Source organism: Salvelinus fontinalis, chromosome 16 (genome assembly GCF_029448725.1).
Source record: "Salvelinus fontinalis isolate EN_2023a chromosome 16, ASM2944872v1, whole genome shotgun sequence".
NCBI classification, from domain to species: domain Eukaryota; kingdom Metazoa; phylum Chordata; class Actinopteri; order Salmoniformes; family Salmonidae; genus Salvelinus; species Salvelinus fontinalis.
The window spans coordinates 7,979,633-7,999,274 of record NC_074680.1 but is presented as its reverse complement, the minus strand read 5'-3'; the positions used below and the strand labels follow the sequence as shown (position 1 = coordinate 7,999,274).

Here is a 19,642-nt window from a genome sequence, read left to right as displayed (position 1 = left end):
CTTTGGGATGAAGAACAAAAGTTCATAGGTCACACCAGTGTAATCAACAAGGCCATACACAACAATATAAAAATGTTTCATTATTTCACTACAAATGAAACAATCATTACTTGAATAGAGTGGAGAAAACGGTTAGGTAGGTTTGGTGCAGCGCTCATTTCACCTGGTATTCTGCCCAGAATAACTAAACCTCTCAGTCGGTACCCGTTTCACAAATCTTCATTTCCTGTTTAAATTACCAGAGAAAAATATCTTCCTGGGCAACGGTTCAACCAGTCCTCTACGTTTTAACACTACCCTTTGACATCCATTTAACAGCTGAATTACCTACGGCAATATTACATGCATGGTTAACGAGGTGAATTTTGGCGGGAAAAAACAAGCAATATCAGAAATAAAGGCAAATCATTTTCTTACTGACATGAGGTGACTAAACAGACATTTACGATAGCACATTTTACTTTTAACCTTAGCATGATACTAAGCCTAACCAATAGTTCACAGTCATGGCAGTGGTATATCAATCAACCCATTCTGCCAGTCAAGTCATTCAAAAGAACATGTCCAAAAACTAGACTGTCTGGACTGTATCGGAGTGAGTGATGCCAAAGAAAGCACTTGGCTTTGACTCTTGAAACTAACAAGGCACAAATCATTCAGTATCAAGGCTATTCTAAAACAGTCACTGGCGTCAGAACATTACTATACTCATGATAAGCACCTATTTTGGTTGTACGCAAGTCTTCCAAATTGACCTTATAGAATCTAGATGTAGCAGCCCCTAAAGTGTCCTGCTAGATACTGTGTTGCTGCCAGTGCTGTGTAACAAGTTTTAGTCTATGAGTGGGTGTTTGTGTGTACTATAACAGTGCGTGTGCAATGTTTAGTCATGTATGCATGTACAGGTATCTGCCAAACTAAAAGAAACACAGACAAGGTCTTGGTAGGACGTTGAGCCACCCGGTCAGCTTCAATGTGCCTTAGTATATATTCTACAAGGGTCTGGGATTTTATTGTATGGATACAACACAATTCTTCCACAAGAAATTCCATAATTTGGTGTTTTGTTGATGGTGGTGAAAAACCGCCGTCTCAGGCGCCACTCCAGAATTTCCCTTTAAGTTTTCAATTGGGTTGATTTGGTGACACACACACCCTTTAAACCGCCTTTGCTCCTTTGAGACCCCTCTAAGTCGCAGAGATTCCTTTTAGCCATGGTAGCCAAAATAATTGGGAACTGGGCATTTTTATACATTTAATTGCTTAATTAACACAGGACCAGACCTGTGTGGAAGCACCCGCTTTTGATATACTTTGTATCCCTCATTTACTCAAGTGTTTCCTTTATTTTGTCAGTTACCTGCATCTACTATTATAGTGTAATCTATTATGTGCATGGATATACATGAGTGTCTATGCGTGTACATACTGTATCTATTCTGGACTGTGTGCACATGTTCCCTCATGTACAATTGTGAGTGTGTCTGTGTACGTGCGTAGGTCTGCCAGTACGTGTGCACGGCTGTGTGCGTACATATACAAACACATGTTCCCTCAGCACTGGGTCTCTTTACTGTCCACCACGCAGGCCTGCCTCTTGAGGCGGCGCTTGTCGTGGCGGCCCGAGCGTGGCGTGCTCTGCTCCGCCGTCAGGTCCTCGTATGAAGACTTGGTGGCGTTGGAGCCTCCGCGAGGAGGGAAGTCGTCCTTGTCGAGGTGAGAGTCGCAGCTGGGATCCTCCTGGATGGTGGCCATCCGTGGGCCCTCCCCCGCCACCACTACGCTCCCCGAGGACGGGCCAAGGCCCGAAGCCGAGCCTGGGGCTGGGGTACTGCTGCTGCCTGAGGCAGACGGGCCCGTTGGGGGTAGAGGAGGAAGGGAGTGGGGTGGGATCCGAGCGGCGGAGAAGAAGGTGGGAGGCGGAGGTGGCTTGACGATGCGGACGGAGGCCGACTCGAGGCTGCTCAGCATCTCTGCATTCTGGGGGGAGGTAGTAGAGACAGGGTTGTGTTTGACTAACTGCCTGTAACTGGGGTCCGATCCTTTTTAACTCATTTCGTCATGGCTTGGGGAAGGAAAAAAAAGACACCTTGGAAAATAAAGTTAAACTGTTCATTATTTCCAAGTAAACTGGCGGAGATGAAATGGAACGGACCCAGTCTTTCCGCACCATTACAACTGAACAGTCCACTGTGCAGCCCAACAACTCGGACACTCTGGCTCCATGCAACAAGGTCGACAAACGACCTCACAAAGACAACACGGTGCACTCCTCACACACGTCACGCATCCTTGTGACACACACCGACAGAGTACACCCCCCCCTCCACACCTCACACACTCACCTGAAGGTGGAGCTCTACTAAGTACAGGTACCTCAACCATCTGCTGCAGTTCCGCGAGGGGCCAAGGCAAACGGAACAGTGACGGAACAGGTCATTGCAACCCAAATATCCCACAGTTGACTTATTTATCCTTAATTTCACCAGGGGACGTTGAGATTAACCTCTCCTCTTCAAGTCAGCCCTGTGAGGCCACCAGACGTGGTACTGCATAGAAACCATTCATGCTGCGTATGGGCTAACTACGGCCCAGTTCCAAATCCATTCCTAAACCCTTGCCCCTATGCACTTCTTGTAAATCTGAAAAGATTGTATGGTTAATAACATATGGTTCTCACACCAACTTGCCCTCTGATAGGCTTGGTGGAATCTTCACCCCTTACTGCTTACACTTATGCAGTCCTGTTAGATCTAGGGGATACGGCCTAGGGTCAGGGTCAATTTTGGAATTGGGCAAATAACTGCAGGTGAGCAAATAAGACTGCGTGCTCTCTAGTAGTATGATGTTTCTAAAAGGGATAACGTGTTATAGCGAGTGCGACTTCAAAGTTCAAACCTAGCACACGTGGTCAGTAGTGAACATGAGGGCATAGGAAGCTTCAAGGACTTACGCTGGGGAAGTACATGGTCTTGGTGTTCTCCTCATACTCCTTGTCCAGATTTTTATCCTACAGAAATGAAAAACAGTAAGTATCCCATTAGTGTATAAACAGTTAAAATTATTGTGTCTTTATCAACAATGTACCAGGTGGGCTTTGAAAGCAAAATATCTTATACAGATCTCTACTGGACAACAAGATGTATAGACAAGCAAGGGTTTGATATAGATATATATATATACACTGCTCAAAAAAATAAAAGGGAACACTTAAACAACACAATGTAACTCCAAGTCAATCACACTTCTGTAAAATCAAACTGTCCACATAGGAAGCAATCGATCAAACCCGGGTCTGTAGATGCCTCAAGTAATGCGACGCAGTGCCTAAGACCACTGCGCCACTCGGGAGGCCCCCACTGATTTATATATTTAACATGATAAGCGTATCTGCTATTTTCGTCATCACTAAACAATTGATCCGAGGAATCTTTGCCCTGAAGGAAGGGTTGAGGTAAGTCTGGTATTGGTGTGCGAGTGTTTTGGGTTCAGGTCTCACCACACAGTGCACCAGGATGCTGAGAGGGATCCAGAAGACTAGAGAGAACACCACCACTGAGCCCACTATATTGTCTGCTAGGAACTTCCCTATGAGAGAGAGAAAAATACTTCAACTCCGAGAAGCCTTTCAAGTCAATCACAACGTCTAGTATAGACCTCGAAACTACCCCCTCACTGCATCGCCACTCACCGAATGTGTTGATGTCCAGCTTGTCGATGAAATCCCACAACCGCTCGATCACATCCTGGACTTGCTTCATGCATCTACCCTGAAACAAACAGACAAATCAATATACTCTCATCATTGTCAGAAGTTTTTTTATTAAAAGCGGTAACTTTCAACATAATCTTGTCAAAATGTTTTCTTATTTCGATTTGAATGTATTATTGAAGTGAAATGTGTTGAAACTATGAATTATAGCCTGTGTCCATTAAGTGTGAGTAGAGGTAAAAAGGGCAATGCTAAAAAGGAAGAGGTCAGTCACTCACGGCCTCATCACAGAAGCCCACGGTACAGGGTTTCCCCTTGCGCAGGTACAGGACGTTCCCGTCGCTTTTGACGAAAGGAGTGCAGGCACCATTTTTGTCCCGACAGCACACCTTACACGAGTCGTATGTCTCTGGAAGAGTCGAGAGAGGTCAGGTTGGGGTTAAAGACAGCCTGGACCACATGTGCTTTACTGCTACCTGTCCCTTTCTCAGAATATCAATTATTTACAGTATATTGTCAGGAATCAAATTCAAGGCTTTGGGTTTCAAAATGTCAACTTGCAAGGCATCAAATCAAATAAAGAACAAATCATTTCTAAGGCAAGATATTGGGTACCATAGAAATAGAATCTATAGAATCTATTTCTATGCTGGGTACACCAAAGAGAGAACGTAGACATCAGTCTCTCTACAGTTGTATTTCGATGGGTACACCATGGAACTGGTCAGCGGTGTCAGTCTAGATTGTAGCAGTGTGTCTGCTAGAGGGTCGTACCATTACAAGCACAGGGCAGCAGGTTCTGCACGGCCTCACAGAAGGTCATGCACTCCCCGGCTCTGCACCTCCCACTGTCCACACAGATGGTATTGTCCGGAGCGTTGTCTGGGGCTGGGCACTCACTGCTGCCACCTAAGGGGAAGGATAGTACAACACACAGCGAGTCAGTCAAAAATACCAACAGACGTCTCAACAGCAAGACCTGGGGACCTATCCAGCTAGAGGATTTTGTTCCAACATATCTTACATAGCAGATCATGAGTCATTGGGCGGCAGGTAGACTAGTGGTTACAGCGTTGGGCCATTAACCGAAAGGTTGAAAGATCAAATCCCCGAGCTGACAAGGTTCAAATCTGCCGTTCTGCCCCTGAACAAGGCAGTTACCCCACTGTTCCTAGGCCGTCATTGTGAATAAGAATGTGTTCTTAACTGACTTGCCTGGTTAAATAAAGGGAAAATAAAAATAAATAAATTGTTATGTTGAAGAGGAAAATGTCAGAAAAGCTGGAGTTTATTTTATCGAACCTTTATTTAAGCAGGGGAGAGTCCCATCAAAAACAAAGCATCTTTTACAAGGGAGCCATGCATTACAAAGCATCAATGACAAATCAAAAAATAAATCCCATCTGTCCGTCTAGCCGTGGCAGTCCTGTGTATGTCCAGTAGGGGGGGGGGCTTACCTGTGCATAGGGACATGCCTTTACAGGTGGCGTTGATGGGCTCCTGGCACGTCTTCCCTGCCTGCTCAAACTTGCATTTCTTACAGCACGGACTATTCCTGTCACTGGATGTACCGGAACACAGAAAAATAGTACACAACCTCAGTTCACATGTTGTGAATGTTAGTAAGCAGCTTAGCAGTGTATATGCACCTCGCTTGCTCAGGCTGCTCGAGAGTTGCTCAAGACACTAGAGAGGTAAGCTACTGGATACTGCTTGAATCAAACAAATGCAATGTGCATTGGCACATCAATACCAGTTGACTAAGAAATTGTCAGTTGATTTGACCGGTTTACTGTATAATATGCAAAATGTAATATATGTAATAACCTTCTTACATGTACCTGTTCCCCCAAGGGGACAATAATGTCAGCCAGTAAGTAAAGAAAGGCGGGAATTCACCAAAGCCCTTGTAAATGTCATCCTACCACATTAATTACTGCACTCCGAGGCAGCCATTTTGGGGTGTGTGTGACGTGTTTCTACCTGCACTGGGACTCGGGCCTGAACTTGCAGTCGGCGGAGCAGCACGGGTCGTTGTTGCGGTGCAGCATGCCCGGGTCGCACTCCTCCCCCTCCTCCACGCGGGAATTCCCACACACCTTGCTGTTCCTCTCCTTGAAGCAGACAGGGGCCTTGAAACGCAGCGTCTTCCCTATGGAGATCTTACTGCAGTCGGAGAAACGCTGTGTGGGGAAGAAGGGAGAGAAAGGAAGAAGGTAACTGATGAGTCATTTGGCAGAAGATCTCCTCGTTTGAAGTATGCCAGAGCTGTACCTTGTTGTTGTAGTGGTCCCCGCTCACAGCAATAGGGTACATGACAAACTTGCCCCCATGGTCATCGCTTGGGGCACAGTAGGGGATGTTGTCAGGGTCGTGCTCCGCCCCAAAGTTATGGCCCAATTCATGGGTTGTCACCAAATCTGCTTCCTGGGGGGGGGACGAAAAAGAAGCTAAGTTTAATGTTTGGAAACCATACATTGACTTGCAACAATTAAATAATACAGAAATTATTACATGATCTATTATCTTCGGGCTATAAAAGCAAGTTTTCTCAGTAGGATATCAGAGGCGCATTGACCTAAAGAGGGTCTTGTAAGGTCTCAAGTCATTATTCATTAGTCACATTTATAATGCTGCCTGTTCAACCCATGACCCAACACAAAGTGCCCCACAGACTATTCGATCCATCACGTCATCAGACAACATCACAAATCATCATATTGAAAGGCCACAAGGCAGTGCTAAATCATCTGACCTATGACTCAGAAAGAGCTCATGAATTACACAATACAGGGAGTTTTTCAGCCCTTGTTCTAATGTATTCGACAGAGGGTTCAGATACCATAGAAATACAGTAGTATGACTAAATTCAACTCAATGAGGAACCTACCTTGGTTAGAATGGTTTTGCCATAATTCTTGGTGCTGGTTAAACCAGTGTTGAGGTAGCTGGGTTTCTTGGCGGATTGAGATGGATAGTAAGCTGCAGAAAACAAAAAGGAAGAGAAATCAGACTAGAAATATAGGAGCAAGCTCTTATGAATGTATCACTCCATTATCAAAACACTCACCATAATAATCATACTAATTTGATCTAAAATGAGAGGATGTCTGTGAGAGGCTGAGCCTTACGTTTGGGGCAGAGGCCCCCCAGAGCCTGGGCCTTAGAGGGGGCCACGTAGGCCAGGCCCAGTGTCCCCTCGTCAAAGTCCTGGTAGGTGAACAGGTGGGCCAGGCACACAGTGCTAGCATTGTCCGCTATATCCGAGCTGAATTGCTGGAGACAATGAAAGGGATTGGAAAGTTTAAAAAACAATAGTAGTTAGCTAGCATATTCCCTACTGATGAGGACATTTTTTGTTGCCAGTCATGTTTAGTCCTCTTTCAAAAAAAATGCTTTAAAGTTTTACAACGTATAGACCTGGGGTATTCAACTCTTACCAATACGAGGTCCGGAGCCTGCTTAAAACTAACTGTACCCACCTGGTGTCCCAAGTCTAAATCAGTCCCTGATTAGAGGGGATCAATTAATAAATGCAGTGGAACTGGCTTCGAAGTCCAAAGTTGATTTGAGCGTTGTAGACCATACAGTGACCTAATCATATTTTGTTAAGAATATCCTACAATTGATACGTTTATTCTAGCCTGGTCCCAGATCAGTTTGTGCCTTCTTGCCAGTTAGTTGCTGATCTGGGACCAGGCTAGGGGAATGACCTTCCTACATACTAGCACACTGTGTAGATTCCGCTCTCCTTTCAGATCAGTAGTAATGTCTCACCTCCAGCAGTTTCTTGACATCCCACACCTCCTTGCCTTGGATGGGGCTTCCCTTCATGTTGTAGTGGGTCCAGCCCGGCCCAGCCTGGCCAAGTGGCGCATTGGTCGGCTCCTTGTTGATGATGATCTACAACCAGCACATTACAACTTCTTAAACCCCATTTAAGGTTGCAGCATGTACTACAGTACCCATAATGCTCTGTACAAGATATCCGATTGAAGGTCAGGAGAAGAAATGGAGCATGGACCGCCACAGCATATCTTTTCAGTGAGAGAGCGGCGGATTTGTAGTAGACGCACAGTGTCGCCATTCATCCCCCGAGCGAGAGGAACCAATTGAACTTCTCCACCCGCTTTTCCACACAAAGCGCTTTCACTGTCTGCTCCAAAAATGCTTTTCCAAATTCAATTAGAGTACTACAGACATACGACCTCACTTCTCCACCCAGCACTTACACATTACACACTGAGATTATGTTGTCTGTAGTGATGGAGAAATGCCAAACATGGTCTTGCCGCCTACTACTGCTGCTGCTACTACACACGGAAGTGTAACAGTTGTCCTCACCTGTTGGATCTGAACACCGTATCCTGTGAACTCGTCATCCCAGGTTGTGTTCCTGTACATGTCGTCCACTCTGTCAATCAACTCAATCTAAAAGAAACGCAACAGACCGTAATTAGTACTGTAGAATGATACTGTTCACAATGACAATAAGGGCCATTTGCCAGATCATGCCCGTTCTTGGACAGTGGCTCTTTGAGGCACTACATATTTCCAATGGACCCCAAGGCCCTACTTCCAGGCCCTTCATGAAGGCCTAAAAGGATGGAGTAGGTATTGGCATTATGAGAGCAGATAGCTCCTCCCTTTGATAGGCTAGGTACAATTCTGACCACAATACTGCTCAGATCTACAGTGCATTCAGAATGTACTCATACAGAACGTATTCATACCCCAAGACTTATTCCACATTTTGTTGTGTTACAATCTGAATTCAAAATGGATTCTATTTATTTATTTTTTCTTGCCCAGCTATACACAATACCCCATAGTGACGAAGTGAAAACATGTTTTTAGACATTTTTGCAAGTCCATGCAACTTATTATGTGACTTGTTAAGCACATTTTTACTTCGGGAACTTATTTTGGCTCGCCAGAACAAAGGGGTTGAATACTTATTGACTCAAGACATTTCAGCTTTTCATTTTTAATTTAAAAAAAAAATAAAAAAATCCCCTTTGACATTATGGGGTATTGTGTGTAGGTGAGTGACACAACATCTCAGTTTAATCTATTTAAAATTCAGGCTGTAACAACAATGTGGAAAAGGTTAAGGGGTCTGAACAGGGTTGTGGTGGTCATAACATTTTGTCAGGCAGCGATTGTCAAGCAAATAACTGCCGGTCTCATGGTAATTTACCGTTAATTAACAAAGACAAGCCGCAGACCTTTGAAACATCGACATTTTAAAAAGTCTAATAAATCCATGCAATATATAGCCTACACCATCACAATAAATCCATTACTTATTTTAGACAGGCTGAAAGAAACATGATATGAAGAAAATGTGTATTTCAGAAAAACAGAATAGCATACTCTGAGTTGTCCTTATGTTAGGCCCTGATCTGGCTATGCCATATGGCTGTGGGCTACACTAGTTTGATTTTAGCAGACAAGATTTGCTTAGAATTCCATGCCATTATTTAATATTATTTTATAATATAAAGAATACAATTGAACAAAGCTGAATAAAATAGAAAGGATATGTTCTCCAAATGATTTGAGGGAGTGCGCACATGTGGTCTGTGGTGATCGGTAAACAAAGAAACAGGTCTTCCTATATGCTTAATTTAGAGTTATTTATGCAACTTTAGTTGTGATAAACGTTGGGCTTTATGTTTTGATTTTTAATACATGCTAAGGCTGCATGATGTGACTAATGATGATTTGAAAAAAGTTACATGAAATGCATCATCTCTGCTTTGTTATTGTCGCAGGCGGCACACACTTCAGCAGTCTCTCATTCACAATTTCACAAGCACTTGATAATGCCTCGGATTTTTGCGGCCAGTGAATGGAGGACGCTTTTCCCGTGGTTCATTTTTCATACCAGCCAGGTAGGCTATACTCATGTTGTAAAGAGAAGCAATGGAAAGTTGCAAAATAAATATAGTAGGCCTCGCCTATAGGTCACCCAACAGCCTTAGGCGGGAATACTTTCTGAATGCACTGTACTGACAACATAGTGCTAATAGGTTTGCTAAATTCTGGTAATTTCCCCAGAAATCCCAGTTTATTCCCTCCCATCTTCCAACCAGGATTTCTGGAAAACCAGAATTTTTCAACCCTAAGTGCCAATAAGTTAAGGGTCCTCTCACCAGGTAGTTGAGTGTGATGCTCTCCTCTCCACGGCCCATGTGTTTGAAGAAGCGGTAGTCGGCCACCAGGGCTAGAGGACAGGTGTTCTTCTTGTGGTTGTGGGCTGCTCTCTTTGCTCTGTGGAGGGAATCTATGGAGAGACGAGAGAGAGAGAGAAAGAAATAAAACTACTGTAGGATGTCACAGATGGGAGAATGAATGAGGCCACTTCTTCAGTTTCCAACTATTAGATGCCCTTGTTCTCACATTTGATTATGTATAAACTAATTAGAAGCAGTTGCAATTGCGATCAAAACACTTGGGTGATCTTTTGGAATCATGGAAATAGAATGTTTATTTTAATGATATAGTTAGAAAATAAATAATAGTGGGCACTTTGAATACAGTGTTGTTTGACATGACAACGAATTAAAATGCCGTGGACAGTTATTGTGACAGCGTAGGAACCAAAGTGATGTTCAGTGTTTCCTAGGGGACCTTATAATCTTTGGCTACATTAAATCTTTATTCATATAGCCAACATGAATTCTTCGCCTATTCCTCTTTGTTTTAGAAGATACTGTTGCAAACAACATGCTGATTTAAGCCTCCACCAGTACTGGTATCAGGTTGTATTAGCTAGCTACGTTTGCTCTGACTCGGTACTTTTATTAGCTAGTTAGCTAGCCACCTAACTAGCGATTAGCATTAGTGGCTAACACGAATTAGCTTAACTTGCTAAGAAAATACAAACTAGCTGTTTGCAGATATAGGAAACACAAACTAATATTGTAAATATAGAAGGCTTGTGGATTTATATTAAGATCAAAGTGGAAACAACATTGTTGCATGTGCTGCATTGACCATGCAGACTGAACGACAAGCAACAACAAATGCGCTCCTTGAGTGACAGGAGGTGGGACTAGGTCTGTGTGGAAAGCAGCATGGAGAGAGAGAGAGAGAGAGCGGAGAGGGATGACTCAAGTAGCGCAGTAGACTATAAAAATTGACGTTACACACGGCGTATCACATTTAACAAACCAAACATTAAAATACCGTCATAGAAGATAAATTAAAAACCAAAACCAGTCCGTGCATAAATACCGGTATATAGTAAAATACGGTATACCGCCCAGCCCTACATTAATCCCTAATCAAAATAGCAAAGCACTTATTTTGGAATAGAATTTTAATAAACCTCTATTTCAATTTACCTTTAGTTCACTGATTATTCTGTAAAATAATAGATTTGGCCCAGCTTAGAAGCCACATAGTATGCATCAATTCAGACTAACAATGTTATTTATCTTTCCCTTATGACTACATTCATTTTGTACCACAGTCCCCCGGTCATTTTCCCCCGGTCATTGTCATTCTAACGAGCTTCACATTTTACAAGCAGCACAAAGGAATCAGAGCTTTAAATAATACCCGGTTGCCAGTCCATGTATGGAACACAGGTTTTACACATGAAAGGCTTTTATTCTTTGTGAGGCTGTGTTGGGACAAGATAAAATGGGTGCCCACCTACCTACCACCTCCTTGTTCTACTCTCCTCCTCCAGGATTCACTGTCAAACACACACACACACACTCTCCCTCACCCTCCTGTGCCTCTCCACCTCTAGCGGCCTCTGGCAGTAAGTCCTGGGCCCCAGCGTGGACGTATCCACACACCTTGGGCGAGGCCAGGCGGCTGAGGTTCCTGATGTCCTCTGACCGGTACACCAATAGACGACCATCGGGGGACGCCTCGGTGAACCTCCACAGGGGCTGAGGAGAGGGAGGAGGTGGGAGGGGAATGGGGTAAATAGAGGGAAGAGAGGATAGGGATGGAGAAAAGGAGGAAGAGGAATGAGAGAGGAAGAAGTAGGAAAGGTTCGATAAAGTCTTCTACCATCACTAGGGCAAAAGCTGGTTTAAATAGCTGATCGTTTTTACTCTTACACACAGTTTAGGCATCACTTTATCAACTGTTTTTAGACACCTTTTCTGGCCTACTTTAAAGCAGTGCTCCTATTTTGGGAGGGCATTTACCTCTACATTGTACTCTGTCTCATCTGTCAGGATGTGGGCCGAGAACTCGTCCCCGTCTATGTGTGCCTGCACACGGGAGTGCTCCTCTCCTACACACACAAAAGACAGAGCTTTTAAAAGATTCTACTCACACACACCCATATGGTTATTCCATATAAAACCAACCAAATACCCTAATGACTTACCTACAAGATGTCCGGTAAAGTAGTTCTGAAGCTGAACATCATAGCGGTCCTCCTTCCCTTTCTTATCTACAAACACAGCTTTGAAGTCCTCAGTGAACAAGTCTGTGTTAGTTGTCAAGTACAGCTTGAAATGTCTGCGGAAGAGAAATGTCAGAGTTTGATGTTAAGAAACATGAGGAATGTACATATTTTGGTTTACTGGGGAATGTACATATTTTGGTTTATTGGGGAATGCATATCTTTTGGTTTATTGGGGAATGTACATATTTTGGTTTACTGGGGAATGTACATATTTTGGTTTATTGGGGAATGCATATCTTTTGGTTTATTGAAGATACAAACACATTTTTACTTTGTCAATGGTCGGTCTGTTTCAATTGCACAAAAGCACTAAAAATCGAATGAAGATAAATGCACTTAGTCATTAGGCCTAGGCAATGAGAAAAGCCATTCTAGTAACAACTAAAACACATATGACCCAGCAGGGAGGACTCTCACCCCAAATGTCATACAATATTTCCTAACATCCCAACTTGTTTGCTTGCTCCTGAATGTTACGTGAGTAGGTGAAAGCGCCCCATTGAGTAGCATGGAATCTTTGCGGTTTTGTCCCTTACACTAGTCATTTAGCAGGAGCTCTTACCCAGAGCTTTCAATGTGGAAGTCCCATATGGAAGACCTTGTCCCACCTACCTCTTGAGGGCGCTGAAGCTGATCAGGCGCTCCAGGTGGGACTGGGTGTGGGCGTCCCTCTTCCTGACCGAGTGATGCTGGAGGCCAGACATGGGCAGCACCTCAAAGTCAGACAGCAACGAACTCAGAGCCTCTGAGAGAAAAGACAGGGTCAAAGGGGAGTGAGAGGGACAAACAGGCATAACTGGACTCCCTTGTGTAACACCAATATATAGAAACTGGCAGCACAACATCAATGGAATGGCATCAAACACATGGAAACCTTATGTTTGATGTATTTGATACCATTCCACACATTCTGCTCCAGCCATTACCACGAGCCGTCCTCCCCAATTAAGGTGCCACCAACCTCCTGTGTCACCAACCCTGGTCCTGGAGAGCTTTAAATGGGCAGGCTTGTTTCTAACCCAGCACTAACACACCTGATTCGTGTATCAATCATAGTCTTCCTAATTAGACTATGAAAAGAACTAGACAGTAACCAGGTTTCCATACAACTTTTTTTATGCATCAGATAAAACAAATGTAATGACAGGCCTGATGGAAACAGAACATTTGTCGGTAAACTTTCCAAGTGTCGACAAAACACTAGACAAGGTGTAATATTTTTGAGTCTGTACAATTAAATGATGTGAGAAATGGCGGAGGAAACAATTTTATGCTTAAATATTGATATAATGACCATCTTATCGAAGTAAACTTGGATACACGCAATGATACGCGTGGTACTCCCACTACGACTCATCGGGAAAGCATGCAGTTTATTAGGCTACGGATGAAATAAATTATGATGAACGTCACAGGGTGGTGAAAGTGCAAGGTGATGAGCTTGATGCTGCCAACAAATATTGAGGGTCTTAAAAATAATATCGCCCTTTTGTCCATAATAATCTCATCATGTAGGCTATACCTCCACTGTATATGCGAGCTGTTTGCTAGAGAGCACACGCCAATACTGGAGTGGGCAAATTCGCTATACAACACATTTTTTGTGACAAAACCATCAGTAGAGTTGAAAATGCAATGGAAACCCATTTAACTTCCATTTTTTATTCAGTTAGCAGGATTTTAAGCGCTAAAGTTATTTTTATGTGCACTATGTCATCAAGCACAGTCTTTTATCCATAACAACTAGCGGGATATACGCTGCACCGGCAAGACAGAACAGCACACTCCAGTATGACAAGGGGGGGGGGGGGGTCTGTGCATATTTGTAAACAACAGCTGGTGCACAAAATCTAAGGAAGCCTCTAGATTTTGCTCTCCTGAAGTAGAGTATATTGTGATAAATTGCAGGCCACACTACTTGCCTAGAGAGTTTTCAGCTATACTTTTCGTGGCTGTTTATTTACCACCACAGACAGATGCTGGCACCAAGACCGCACTCAGTCAGCTGTATAAGGAAATAAGCAAACAGGAAACCACTCACCCAGAGGCGGTGCTCCTAGTGGCCGGAGACTTTAATGCAGGGAAACTTAAATCGGTTCTACCAAATTTCTATCAACATGTTAAATGTGCAACCAGAGGGGGAAAAATTCTAGATCACCTGTACTCCACACACAGAGACCCGTACAAAGTTCTCCCTCGAACTCTATTTGGTAAATCCGACCACAACTCTATCCTCCTGATTCCTGCTTACAAGCAAAAATTAACTTGGTCTATAAAAAAGTGGTCAGATGAAGCAGATGCTAAGCTACAGGACTGTTTTGCTATCACAGACTGGCACATGTTCCGGGATTCTTCCGATGGCATTGAGGAGTACACCACATCAGTCACTGGCTTTATCAATAAGTGCATCGAGGACGTTGTCCCCACAGTGACAGTACGTACATAGTAGACTGGTTGCATCACTGCCTGGTATGGCAATTGCTCGCCCTCTGACCGCAAGGCACTACAGAGGGTAGTGCGTATGGCCCAGTACATCCCTGGGGCAAAGCTGCCTGCCATCCAGGACCTCTACACCAGGCAGTGTCAGAGGAAGGCACAAAAAATTGTCAAAGACCCCAGCCACCCCAGTCATAGACTGTTCTCACTATTACCGCATGGCGAGCAGTACCAGAGTGCCAAGTCTAGGACAAAAAGACTTCTCAACAGTTTTTACCCCCAAGCCACAAGACTCCTGAACAAGTAATCAAATTGTTACCAGGACTATTTGCATTGAGTCCCCCCCCCCCCCCCCCCCAACCCCTCTTTTTATGCTGCTGCTACTCTCTGTTTATCATATATGCATAATCACTTTAACTATACAATCATGTACATACTACTTCAATTGGGCTGACCAACCAGTGCTCCTGCACATTGGCTAACCGGGCTATCTGCATTGTGTCCCGCCACCCACCACCCCTCTTTTACGCTACTGATACTCTCTGTTCATCATATATGCATAGTCACTTTAACCATATCTACATAGTACCTCAATCAGCCTGACTAACCAGTGTTTGTATGTAGCCTCGCTACTTTTATAGCCTCGCTACTGTATATAGCCTGTCTTTTTACTGTTGTTTTATTTCTTTACTTACCTATTGTTCACATAATACCGTTTTTTGCACTATTGGTTAGAGCCTGTAAGTAAGCATTTCACTGTAAGGTCTAGTACACCTGTTGTATTCGGCGCAAGTGACAAATAAACTTTGATTTGATGGAAATATCTCTGGTGGACAAATGCACATATTGTTTTATGTGGATTTTAGAATATTCACATGAAAATCTGTCGCCAATTGGATGGAAACCTAGCTTACCAGGGAAAATCTAAAATGCCCCAGAAAACATTTTCTCTTTTGTCTGCGGTCAAGAGGTCCTCTTTTTTGGGCCACTGGCCTACACACCAAACCCCATAATGTTAAAGTGGAATTATGTTTTTCGGAATTGTTACAAATTAAATGAAAAGCTGAAATGTCTTGAGTCAATAAGTATTAAACACCTTTGCTATGGCAAGCCTAAATACGTTCAGGAGTAATGGTTGTGATAGAAAACTGAGGATGGATCAACAACATTGTAGTTACTCCAAAATACTAACCTAATATTCCAAAACATGCATCCTGTTTGCAACAAGGCACTAAAGTCACACTGCAAAAAACGTGGCAATTCAATTAACTTTTTGTCCTGAATTACAAAGTGTTATATTGGGTGCAAATCCAATACAACACATTACTGAATACCACTCTCTGTATTTAAGCATAGTGAGTATGCTTGTAATCGTTAAGGACTGGGGAGTTTTTCAGGATAAAATAAAACCTAACGGAGCTAGAAACAGGCAAAATCCTAGAGGAAAACCTGGTTCCGCCTGCTTTCTACCAGACACTGGGTGATGATTTCACCTTTCAGCAGGCCAATAACCTAAAACACAAGTCCAAATCTAGTTGTTTACCAAGAAGACTGTGAATGTTCAGAGTGGTGACAGAGGGCTGCCTCGCTTCTAGTCCTTAGCGAAATGCTTGTGATTTTTTTAATTTTCTTCATATACTCGAAATAACATCTGCTAACCATGTGTATGTGACCAAATTGGATGTATGGATTTATTTCTTACTGCAGCCAAGAGTCGCGCGAATCTGTGTGTCACGTCAGTGTGTCGTGTATTGGAAAAGTAATTATTGCTTATAGTCTTTATGGTGCAACAAACTAACATATAACAAAAACAGAACTAAAGGCCCAATTTGCATACATTTGACTGACACCATACCAGCAACAACAACATGTCTGTTAGCTAAGTTAGGCGCTAGCGAACGGTACTCACCTAACTCCGGGTCATTTTCCCGTGTTTCTTCCTCAATGGCCCTTGGTTTAATCACACAATTGACCCAACAAGGAGCCCAAAAGACAACAAGGACCAAATACTTCATCGTGAGGTTAAAATAGCTTACTCCACCACTGGTGTCATTATCGCAAGTTGTTGATGAATAAGGTCAACACCGGACAGCTAGATCAAAATTAATCCTTGACTGCGACTTTATTCGCAAGACTTATAGAGCGTAAAGGTTAAAATGTCTAAAAATGCATTGGTGATTAGACTGAATTTCAATTTCATTTAGCTACGCCAGACTCTTTGATTTCCAAATGCTACTTCCGATACCGGAAGTTCATTGTTTTGGAAAAAGGAACATCCGCTCAATGACCGTGTTCAGAGATACTTTTGAGGAGATGGGAAACTCCAGTGGATTCGTATTAGGGCCCACTGTGTACGTTTCCCGTAAATTGACAATGGGCCGGGCCGGGCCGCGTGGTGCATCCTGGGTACACCCGACAAGGAGACGTCTCCTTCAAGGAGTAATTGGGCGCTAGCACAAAACCCCAACATGAGCACGAATTACGTGAACAAGAAGCTCAACATTACAAATATTTTCCAGGATTTTAAATAATTAACTTGTCCTATGTAATATCGTATTGCTTTGAAATAGTGACATTGTGTTCTTTCAAGGAAAATAGGCAGGTTTCTCGACTCATAGTCATACTCTGACTCAGTGGAGGCTGCTGAGTGGAGGACGCCCATAATAATGGCTGGAATGGCATCAAACACATGGAAACCTTATGTTTGATGTATTTGATACCATTCCACCTATTGCGCTCCAGCCACTACCACGAGCCCGTTCTCCTCCAATTAAAGTGCCACCAACCTCCTGTGCCTGACTGAGATAATTATAACATGTCCTCAGGGGTGTGTGCTTAGTCCCCTCTTGTACTCCCTGTTCACCCACGACTGCATGGCCAAACACAACTCTAACACCATCAATAAGTTTGCAGACGACACGATGGTAGCAGGCCTGATCACCGACAATGATGAGACAGCCTATAGGGAGGAGGTCAGAGACCTGCCAGTGTGGTGCCAGTGTAACGGATGTGAAATGGCTAGCTAGTTAGCGGTGGTGCGCGCTAATAGCCTTTCAATCAGTGGCGTCACTTGCTCTGAGATCTTGAAGTAGTGGTTCCCCTTGCCCTGCAAGGGCTGCGGCTTTTGTGGAGCGATGGGTAACGATACTTCGTGGGTGACTGTTGTTGATGTGTGCCGAGGGTCCCTGGTTCGCGCCCGGGGCGAGGGACGGACTAAAGTTAAACTTTTACACCAGGACAACAACCTCTCACTCAATTTGATCAAGACAAAGGAGCTAATCGTGGACTACAGGAAAAGACGGGCTGAACAGGCCCCCATTAACATTGACGGGGCTGTAGTGGAGTGGGTTGAGAGTTTCAAGTTCCTTGGTACTAAAATACATCACCAACGAACTAGCACGGTCCAAACACGTCAAGTCAGTCGTGAAGAGGGCACGACAACACCTTTTCCCCCTCAGGAGACTGAAAAGATTTGGCATGGGTCCCCAGATACTCAAAACGTTCTACAGTTGCACCATCGAGAGCATCCTGACTGGTTGCATCACCGCCTGGTATGGCAACTGTTCGGCATCTGACCATGAGGCGCTACAGAGGGTAGTGCGTACAAACCAGTACATCACTGGGGTCAAGCTTCCTGCCATCCAGGACCTATATACTAGGCGGTGTCAAAGGAAAGCTAAAGAAAGGGTCAAAAACTCCAGTCACCTAAGTCATAGACTGTTCTCTCTGCTACCGCACAGCAAGCGGTACCGGAGCGCCAGGTCTAGGACCAAAAGGCTCCTTAACAGTGTAAGAAATTGTAATAGAGACTGGAAACTAGCAATAACTACATTTCAACATAAGCCATATTTTATACAAAAATACACATACTCCTCATTTCTCTTGGACATATGCTGGACTTATTAAGACACCGACTACAGACACACATAATTCCCCTCCCCCATAATAACCACAGAACACACCCAACACATGCTTGGAGCTCAGGACAAAGAACTGTCTCAGGAACCAATGGAACGTGGACACCAGGCCTGTTCAGGACTACCCAAGACCCAGATCGACCAATCGGAAGGCCAGGCTCGCAGATCTACCTACTTTGCTTGTTGTCTATATAATACTGTACGAGTCTTGAAACTTTCTCTTTCCGGACGATTTCATACAAATCAGACAGAAAGAGCCGTGCCGCACGCTTTGCCTAATATCTTTACACTTGAATAAATCTGCCTTATTATACAATTATCCACCTCGTCCTATTGTCTCCTCTTGTTCTCCTGTCAACAGTAAACGTTTTACTAACAACAGCTTCTACCCCAAAGCCATAAAACTGCTGAACAATTAATCAAATGGCCATCAGACTATATATCCTCGTTATTATTTTATTGTGTTACTTTTTATTATTTCTTGAGTTTATTTGGAAAATATTTGAACTCTTTCTTGAACTGCACTGCTGGTTAAGGGCTTGTAAGTAAGCATTTCACGGTAAGGTCTACATATGTTGTATTCGGCGCATGTGACGAATAAAGTTTGATTTGATTTGTGGTGTCGCATAGCTTTGAAATCGTGTTCCTCGACTGATATGTCGCGTTCACGTGCTAGCGCATTCACGTGCTAGTCGGAACTAGGAAGGTTTCTAGCATCTAGCATCTGAAAGCGACAATAGTCATACCCTGACTTTTAGAAAGGATAACGTGACAATTAGTTTAGCAACCGCTTGAAGCAGCATGACAACATGAACGCAATTGGTTGACATTCTGCTGGGCGGAGCATTATACGTTTCACCATTAATTTCCCTCTGGGATTCTTATGACGCTTTCAAGACAACTGGGAACTCGGAAAAACTAGGCCAAATCATGGCGTCAGGGATCTTCAGGTCGGAATACCGGAACTTTAGAAAGTTGCCCCAGTTTCCTACTTGGCATACCGAGTAGAATGGCCGTTCAAAACCATTTTCCCAGTATGAGGTCGTCTTTACGAGTTCCCAGTTGTCTTGAACGCACTGAAGTCGGATGTCAGAGATTTCCGAGTTGTTTTGAACACGTCATTGTTTCCTCCTTTTC

At 43.7% G+C, this 19,642-nt stretch overlaps 1 protein-coding gene across 3 annotated transcripts; it reads right to left on the bottom strand.

The window, feature by feature from the left end:
* Positions 1-65: 65 nt before the first annotated feature.
* adam17a (ADAM metallopeptidase domain 17a) lies at positions 66-16,861 on the bottom strand. 3 transcript variants are annotated; one of them, XM_055864281.1, is made up of 20 exons: positions 16,498-16,861; positions 12,765-12,897; positions 12,072-12,205; positions 11,887-11,975; positions 11,454-11,622; positions 9,871-10,001; positions 8,057-8,143; positions 7,490-7,615; positions 6,844-6,988; positions 6,603-6,694; positions 5,987-6,139; positions 5,696-5,895; positions 5,170-5,273; positions 4,487-4,621; positions 3,991-4,121; positions 3,692-3,770; positions 3,500-3,588; positions 2,954-3,010; positions 2,346-2,388; positions 66-1,980 (listed from the first exon to the last, which is right to left on the bottom strand). In XM_055864281.1, exons 1-20 carry the CDS (start codon positions 16,601-16,603, stop codon positions 1,571-1,573), a joined length of 2,613 nt encoding a protein of 870 aa, XP_055720256.1. In that variant the 5' UTR covers positions 16,604-16,861; the 3' UTR covers positions 66-1,570. The 3 variants fall into 3 exon arrangements, with proteins under 3 accessions (XP_055720256.1, XP_055720257.1, XP_055720258.1); XM_055864282.1 differs by having other exon boundaries at positions 2,346-2,385; XM_055864283.1 differs by lacking the exon at positions 2,346-2,388.
* Positions 16,862-19,642: the final 2,781 nt, after the last annotated feature.

What these genes read in the sequence shown, in the direction of transcription:
- adam17a (XM_055864281.1), bottom strand. Translation starts at nt 16,603, where the DNA reads ATGAAGTATTTGGTCCTTGTTGTCTTTTGGGCTCCTTGTTGGGTCAAT. An exon ending in AGGCATGTCCCTATGCACAG is followed by an intron (nt 4,622 to 5,169) that starts GTAAGCCCCCCC and finishes CCTTCCCCTTAG; the next exon opens with GTGGCAGCAGTGAGTGCCCA. An exon ending in TAGTAGAGCTCCACCTTCAG is followed by an intron (nt 1,981 to 2,345) that starts GTGAGTGTGTGA and finishes ACCTCCCCCCAG; the next exon opens with AATGCAGAGATGCTGAGCAG.